The sequence below is a fragment of the Trematomus bernacchii genome, unplaced genomic scaffold, assembly GCF_902827165.1.
Source record: "Trematomus bernacchii unplaced genomic scaffold, fTreBer1.1, whole genome shotgun sequence".
NCBI lineage: Eukaryota > Metazoa > Chordata > Actinopteri > Perciformes > Nototheniidae > Trematomus > Trematomus bernacchii.
Genome location: NW_022987621.1, coordinates 471402 through 480003, shown reverse-complemented (window position 1 = coordinate 480003; position 8602 = coordinate 471402). Strand labels below are relative to the sequence as shown.

General features: G+C 50.7%; 1 protein-coding gene across 1 annotated transcript; it reads right to left on the bottom strand.

The window, feature by feature from the left end:
- Positions 1 to 5241: 5241 nt before the first annotated feature.
- Positions 5242 to 6498, bottom strand: LOC117484312 (the record flags this gene model as incomplete). Its single annotated transcript, XM_034132788.1, has 1 exon — positions 5242 to 6498. A coding segment is annotated over exon 1 (1257 nt), but the record flags the coding sequence as incomplete, so codon positions are not given.
- Positions 6499 to 8602: the final 2104 nt, after the last annotated feature.

Sequence of the window (8602 nt, the reverse complement as noted above, 5' to 3'; positions counted from 1 at the left end):
CCAGATCCTGTCCTTTTGGGGGTCCCGCCGACACCTGCTCCGCCGGGTTTCCTGCCAACACCATATCCTGTCCTGTTGGGGGTCCCGCCGACACCTGCTCCGCCGGGTTTCCTGCCAACACCATATCCTGTCCTGTTGGGGGTCCCGCCGACACCTGCTCCGCCGGGTTTCCTGCCCACACCTTATCCTGTCCTGTTGGGGGTTCCGCCGACACGTGCTACGCCGAGGGTCCCGTCGACACCAGCCCTTGCTCCGTCGGGGGTCCCACTGACACCAGCCCATGTTCCGTCCAGGGTCCCGTCTACGCCTGACCCGCCGGGGACCCACCAGCTACTGCTCTTGATCCCAGTGCTCTGGCGATCCAGCTGACACTGGAGGGGTCCCATCGCGGCCTACGCCATCTTCCTGCCCGTCCTCCGGAGCTGTCCCGGCGCTGCCTTCCTGCCCGTCCTCCGGAGTTCCCCAGCCGCGGCCTTCGCCCTCGTGCCCGGCCCCCTGAGTGCCGCGGCCTTCGCCCTCGAGCCCGGCCCCCTGAGTCTCCCAGCCGCGGCCTTCGCCCTCGGGCCCGGCCCCCTGACTCTTCCAGCCGCTGCCTTCGTCCTCGAGCCCGCCCCCCTGACTCTTCCAGCCGCTGCCTTCGCCCTCATGCCCGGCCCCCTGAGTTCGCCCGCTGTGGCCTTCGCCCCACCATGAACTCTGCCTTGCTCCCGGGCCGTCCGCCCGAGAACACCTTCTCGAACTCTGCCTTGCCCCCGGGCCGTCCGCCCGAGACCCCCTCCTTGATCTCTGCCTTGCCCCCGGGCCGTCCGCCCGAGACCCCTTCCGGGTCCTCCGCTGTGCCCCTGGGCTGTCAGCCCAAACCCGTCCTCCAGACCCCCTCCACCCACCCTTTTGGCCCTAGTTCTGGTTTTTCTGTCTGTCTTTGTTAGATCCTTGTTTGTCGTTGATTGTGTTCACTGAGAAGAGCTTTGTATTTTTCTTGTAGCCTTTTAATAAAGGTGTTTTCTGTGAAATCTGCATTTGGGTCCTGCCTGCTTCGCTCAACCCTGACAGATTTGTTCAGCTCAGTGAGGTTAGTGCATATTCTCACCCTGCCCGTGTGCTTGGGCACCACGACCATGGGTGCACACCATTCTGTGGGCTTCTCCACCTTTGAGATAACACCCTGCTGCTCCATGCGGTCTAACTCCTCTTTAACCTTAGGAAAGAGTGGGAGAGAAATGCGCCTAGGGGTTGCAAGGGAAAACGGCTGTGCCCCCGGCGCAAGAACAATGTTGTATTCTCCCTCCATTTTTCCTAAACCAGAGAAAAGCTTTGGGTACATTTGTTGTACTGTTTCCTTGGATTCTAGGGAGACATTATCTAGTCTAGCAACCAAGTGTAGTGCTAGAGCAGCCGACCCGCTTAACAGTGGCATGGCCAGCCCTTCAACCACATATACATCTTCATTTATGCTTTTATCATTTTTACTCAGAGTGGCTTCAAACTTTCCTTTTACCTTCAAAAGCTCCTTTCCTGGCCCCTTCAGAACCCTTGTTGGGCTCATCAGCCTGTTGAACTGGCTCTGAGTGTACAGTGTATGAGGAACTGCAGTAACATCTGCTCCAGTGTCGATTTTAAACACTGCATTGTAGCTGTCCACATTGATGTCTGTCATCCAAGGATTGCTCCTTATATCATCTGATATTGAGCCCAGGAATGCAACATCATCATCTGTTTCCCCAGTCACTGTTGCAACGTTCCACTCTTGCCTTTTTTTATTCCTGCACACTCTGTTTGTTTTCTGCAGAGGTTGCACATTGCATCCTTTGCTGGACACTGCTGCAAACTGTGCCCTCTTGCATCTCCACATCTTCTGCATTGTGTTTGTTTATCCTGCAGTGCTCTTTTCTCTTTCTGTGTTTTAACGTGCTTCGGACGTGCGCCAAACTGTTGCCGCACGTGCACGCTGTCGAGCTGTGTGCTGGCGATGTCTGTCCTGAAATTAACTTTGAGCATTTCTTGTTGCTTCTTTACCAGCTCACTTTGTCTATAGCTTTATTTATTGCTCTCTCTAGCGTCAGTTCAGGATCCATTTGTAATTGTTCTTGTGGGGAAAAACTTCTGTGTAGCAATGCAGTGGGAGTCACCGACTCAGGAAGGAGACACGGGGTGAGCTGGAGCTTTGATGTCAAACACTGATGGTTTATTAGGAGCTTCGGCCGGAGAATTCACAAAACAAGTCCAAGAGCCAGAGGTTCTGACTTCACGGTAGAGTTGCCACGTCAATTCTGAAGAACTCTACCCCAGACCCATGTATTTAGCTAGTTCAGAGAGAATAATCAACATTGTGCATAACAAGATAGAATCATAACACCTCTATCAGCTGACGCCAACAGGCAGGAACAGGGAGACAAAACACTGAGGCTGCTTTTACACGGGAACGTTTGCGTTTATGCACAGTATGCGCTTTCAAAAAAGTCTTCCGTTCACATGCATTCGTTTCATTTAACGTGTCTGTTCAAACGAGACCGCTGGAAACGCTGTAGTACATATGCCGGGACTGTAAGTGGCGCTGTAACTTCCGCCAAAATACACCAAAAGCAGCGAAGAAGACCCCGGAGCAGCCCCGCAGCAATATTGCCATGGCTACCCTTCTGTTTATGCCCGGCGGTGGATTTAGCAACATGTTCATGTAATTCTCCATGTCCACTTGTTGCTGATGGTTGTGGTAGAGGAGCTGTAGATTTTGCACTAACATCTGTAGCATGGTCGAGCTGTAGATGTTGTACTAACATCTGTAGCATGGTCAGTAGCAGTAGCACTAGCAGTAGCTACTGACGGTAGCTACTGGCCATGCTACAGCAGTGAGCAGGAGAGGTGGGGCTATCGTTATTTTTTCAGGAAATATTCGTATAGAGGCGATTACACGGACTCGTTTGACCCCCCAGAGCGTTTCGTTTGCAAATCTATCCACCTTGGGACCCGTTATCGTTTGTGGGGTCCGTTTGTTACGGCCTCGTGTAAATAATAGGGCTATACGCAAGAGAAACTATGCAGATACAAGCCGTTTCGTTCTCGTGTAAATGTGGCCTGAGAGCACAGCAGCCAAGGTTACAGGTGCGTGTGCTCAGGACAGTATGAACTGATAAACTGGGTCAAAGTTATGGGCTTGGAAAATATTTCCCCAACAGTTCCTCTCTTTTTATCAATTTTGATAATCTAAACCCTTACCCAGCTAGCGGGGAATGTTCTCACAACTTTGGCTAACGTTACCTATTGGTTCTAATAAGGTTTTAAAGAAACGTTTTAATCTGATGTTCAAAGAACCTTTTTAGGATGTTTATTTTTTCAAATAATGTTCCTATAAGGTTTAAGGTTAACTAAGACATAACGTTTTAACTGCAACATTCAGAGGATGTTTTCAGGATGTTATTGAGGCCTGAGATGACTAAAGTTTTTTTATAAAACGTTCCTTTAATGTGATATGTTAACAAAGGTGGAACGTTTTGCCTGCAACATTCTAAGGATGTGTTTTGGACGTTGTTGGGTAACACATTAAAGATGTTCTTTATAAAACGTTCCCTCAATGTTACATGATAACAAAAGAAGAACATTCTCAAAGCAACATTCAGAAAATGTTTTCAGGATGTTATTGAGGCCTGAGATGACAGAAAGTGTTTTATAAAATGTTCCTTTAATGTTACATGATAACAAATGAAGAACATTCTCCAAGCAACATTCTGAAAATGTTTTCAGGATGTTATTGAGGCCTGAGATGACAGAAAGTGTTTTATAAAATGTTCCTTTAATGTGATATGTTAACAAAGGTGGAACGTTTTGCCTGCAACATTCTAAGGATGTGTTTTGGATGTTGTTGGGGTAACACATTAAAGATGTTCTTTATAAAACGTTCCCTCAATGTTACATGATAACAAATGAAGAACATTTTCAAAGCAACATTCTGAAAATGTTTTCAGGATGTTATTCTTTTTTTATAAAACATTCCTGTGATGCGAAATATTAACACGGTCATGGTCAACGTCAGATTTATTTGTAGTGCGCTTTAAAATACAAACTTGTTGCATTTGTTTGAAAAGGATGTTTAAAAAAAATCTGATGTCACCACATTTTCCTTTTAAAAAAAGCATGTAATTCATGATATTGCATGTTTGCGTAGGCATGTCTGAGTTCCCAGCTAGACATTGTTGGTTCTAAAAACATTCTGAGAATGTTACCATTCATTGTTCTAGGAATGGTTTCATCGAGAAGTTTTATTTTAGTTCCTAGAATGTACTTCTGAAAGGTAGGATAACGTTCTCTAAAAACATTCTTAAAATGTTTGGTGATAACATTGTTCGAACATTATACCCCAAGTGTTTTTGTTGTTTATGCACATATCTCTATTGTCATATGGATCGAATAACACTTAGAAAACCAAAGACAGACATATAGAAGAACTGAAGTTACCTACTGTAACTCCAGCTTCTATGAGTATTGGCGTAGCCCTCTAAGGCTATCGCTATTGGGTAATCCCCCTGCGCATCACTTGTAGTCCACGCCCGCCCGCAAGGTGGGCCCCACCCTCGGGCTCCCTTCCGGTATAAATAGGAAGGAGGCCCGACAATCTGCTCCCACACAAAAACCTTTTCTTCAGCTATTCGTGGAGCCAGTGGGGCCCAGAACTTAGAGGGCTACGCCAATACTCATAGAAGCTGGAGTTACAGTAGGTAACTTCAGTTCTATTTCGTATATGGCTTCGCCCTCTAAGGCTATCGCTATTGGGTTAAGGGCGAAGCAAGATGTAGTCTGCGCCCCACTGGGTCGCCCCGGTACAAGAAGCACAAACACACCTGCTCAGATAATAACCCATGCCTATTGCGCCATGCGAATGGCGCATCAGTCCCTGAAATATATCATAACATGAATATTTACCATGAGAGGACGAAGGCTGGGAATAATACATACCCGTCCGCTGTGAGAAAGTAGAGACGAAAGTCACACTTTGCCCAGTGACAGAAGGAGGGGAATAGCAGCTCTCTGCGTGCAGACAGGCAGAAGAGCGCACAGCTGGGTCCCCAACATCACTCACTCTGACAAGACATTCCGTACGAAATGTGTCAGGGGGAAAAAGGGGGACGTCCCTCTCATAAGAGGGAAAAACAGGCCATTCTCCGTGTGCCGAGGCAGGAGAGAGGCGCACAGCTGGATCCCTGACGTCACTCACTCTGACAGGACACTCAGCACAGGGTGTGTCAGAGAGGAATGGGAGACATCCCTCAAATAAAATTGAATAAATGAACAGGGAGAAGACCAAGAAGCAGCTGTGTAAATGTCTTCCACTGACATTCCTCCGTGCAAAGCCGTGGAGGAGGAAATTCCTCTGGTGGAGTGCGCATTAATGTTCTCCGGAGGATCCATCCCAGAGGAGACATATGCCTGTGACACAGCCTCACACAGCCAGTGTGACAGCTGCTGTGCAGACAGAGGCTGCCCGATCGAGCGCTCTCTGTAGTGCACAAACAGGCGCTGAGAACGGCGCAAGGCAGCTGTGCGTGCTACGTAGCAGGACAGCGCGCGCACAGGACAGAGGAGATGAGACGTGGTTTCTTCCTCCGACCTGTGAGGAGGGGGAAAGAAGCCATCCAGGGTGATCACCCTTGACCTAAAAGAGCTTGTGATGACCTTTGGCATAAAAGCTGGGTTAGGGCGTAAAACAGCTGAACTGCCATCTCCTTGGATCCGGAGGCATGACGGAGCCACAGAGAGAGCAGACAAATCACTCACCCTCTTTGCTGATGTTAGAGCCAAAAGTAGTACTACTTTGGCTGATAACATCTTAAGGGGAACCTGATCTAAAGGTTCAAATGGGGCTTTGCTTAGTGCGCGTAACACCAAAGCCAAATCCCACTGAGGCGCTAGTGCGCGTGACACAGGTCTGAGTCTCCGTACTCCTCGCAGAAAACGTTTCATCAGGGGGTGACTAAACACCGCCCCGAACCCGAAACCCACATGACAAGATGATATGGCAGCAGCATACACCTTGATTGTGTTGAAAGCCAAATTCCTGTCCAACAACAGCTGGAGGAATGACAGCACGTGAGGCAGGGGGCACGTAATGGGGTCCAGGCTTTTCTCTACACACCAACGCTGGAACGCTGTCCACTTGGCTGTGTAGGACGCTCTGGTAGACGCGGCCCTGGCTCCCTGAATGGTCCGGACAACATCTTGAGAGAGGCCCAGCCCCTCTAAGTGTTCCCGTTCAGGGGCCATGCCCATAAGTGCTGGCCTATCACCGGGTGACTGTTGATCGCTCCCTCCACCTGCGAGAGAGCGTCCCCGCGCCACGGAATTTCCCACGGTCTGCCTGACAGCGTACGCTGTAGGCATGGAAACCAGGAAGCGCCCGTGCGCTCCGGGGCAATTAGGATCACTGACAGTCGCTCCTCCTGCACTCGGTCCAGGAACCGAGGAATCAGCGGGACTGGTGGGAAGGCGTACAACAGTCCCCTGGGCCATGGTCGATGTGCGAACGCGTCCACCCCCAGGGGGGGGTGGTCCTGCGCTTTCAGGGAGAACTAGAGGGCGCATTGCGCGTTCCCGCGTGCGGCAAACAGATCCACCTCTGCTCTCCCGAACCAGCTCCATACCTGGGAGACCAGCTCGGGATGGAGGCTCCAGTCCCCCTGGCGAGGACCTCTTCTGGACATGAGGTCTGCCCCTCTGTTCAGTTCGCCGGGAACATACATTGCTCTGATGGAGAGCAAGTGTGCGCGCGCCCAGATCAACAGCGGCCTGGCTGTGTTCAAAAGCTGCGCTGAGCGTACTCCGCCCTGGCGATTGATGTAGGCTGCCGCGGCTTTGTTGTCTGTGCGAATCAACACATGCTGATTCCGCAGCAACGGGGCAAAATACTGGATTACTCTCCGTACGGAGAGCAATTCCAGCACGTTTATGTGGAGGGACATATGAGCCGGCCACTGTCCCCCCACTGCCTGTGACATACACGTTCCTCCCCACCCTGAGAGAGATGCGTCTGTGAACACCGAGATGTGTGACGTAACTCTGCCCAGGGGCACACCCGCTGACAGGACGTGGGGACTTTTCCAATAGGTTAAGTCTGAACCCACGGAAGGAGGGATGGCCACCATGCGCCTCTTCTGTCGCACGGGGTCGATGCGCAGGCGAATAAACCACCTCTGGAGTCTCCTCATGTGAAGGAGACCCAGGGGAATCACCACGTGACCAGCTGCCATCATGCCAAGCAGCTGCATCACGGAGAGGGCTGTCACCACGCTGCGAGGTGTGACGCGTCGGAGAAGAGCTGTCAGTGCCTCCACTCTCTGCTGTGAGAGTCGCGCTCTCATGTGGGCTGAGTTCAATTCCACACCCAGGTAAATAATACTCTGGGAGGGAAGAGGGCAGCTCTTCTTCCAGTTTATGATGAAACCCAGCTTTGACAGATGTGATACGAGCTGTACCGTCTGTAAAGCAACTTCCTCTCTGGATCGAGCTAGCAATAGCAAGTCGTCCAGGTAAAACAGCACTCTCATCCCTCCTCTGTGAAGTGGCTGCAGCGCCGTCTCTACACACTTCGAAAAAGTGCGAGGAGCCAGGGAATAACCGAACGGCAGACGGTTGTACTGGTACGGTATTCCCTGGAATGAGAAACGCAGGTATTTCCTGTGTTTTGGGATGATGGCTACGTGGAAGTAAGCATCCTTCAGGTCTATCGATGTGAACCAGTCCCCCTGGTGAACACACTCCAGCACCTGTCTGATCGTCAGCATGTGAAAAGGCCTTTTCATTATGACCTTGTTGAAAACTGACAGATCGAGGATGGGTCTCATCCCCCCTGTCTTATTCGGGACAAGAAAATAGCGGGAGTAATACCCCTGATTTTCTTCCCCTTGAGGAACCCTGGAAATAGCCTCTTTCAACAGGAGTTCCCGCAGCTCTGCCTGGAGCGCAAGACACTGTTCTTGGGATGACAGGAGTGTTTCCTGTATCCCATTGAACTGTGGGGGGGGGGAGGCGAACTGCAGGGTGTACCCTCTGCTGATCAGCCTGCTCATCCATCTGTCCATCAGACACACGCGCTGCCACTCTGAGAAATTCTCTGAGAGCGGGCGCACATGGTCGAGATGTGTTGTGGTCGTCTTGGCGACGAGCCACGTCAGAGCCCTTGCCGCCGCTGCCTGTGAGGCAACCCAAGGTGGGCCTGAAGCGAAAGGGCTGTGAGGGAGCCTCCACACGCTGCGTTTCACTCTGGCTCTCATCATGAGGCGTGTACACACTCAGGGGATGAATGGAGATGTATGCAGTGTTGACCACATGAGGCGTTATAACGGCGCTCATGGGTTTATTATGACCGTGTGTAGGAGACGTATCTCGGACAGAGGAATGCCGCGAGCTCTGCGGTTTATTAACCAATAGGTTAAAACCAGCAGGCTTCTGCAGCGAGCCCTGCTGCCTACTAATCAACAGATTGGTGGCAGCTGGTTTAGTTAGCGAACTCTGCAGTTTATTAACCGATAGATTAAAAAGTGCAGGTTTTCGCAACGAACCCTGCTGGCTACTAACCGATAGGTTATAGACAGCTGGTTTACACAGAGTGGAGGAT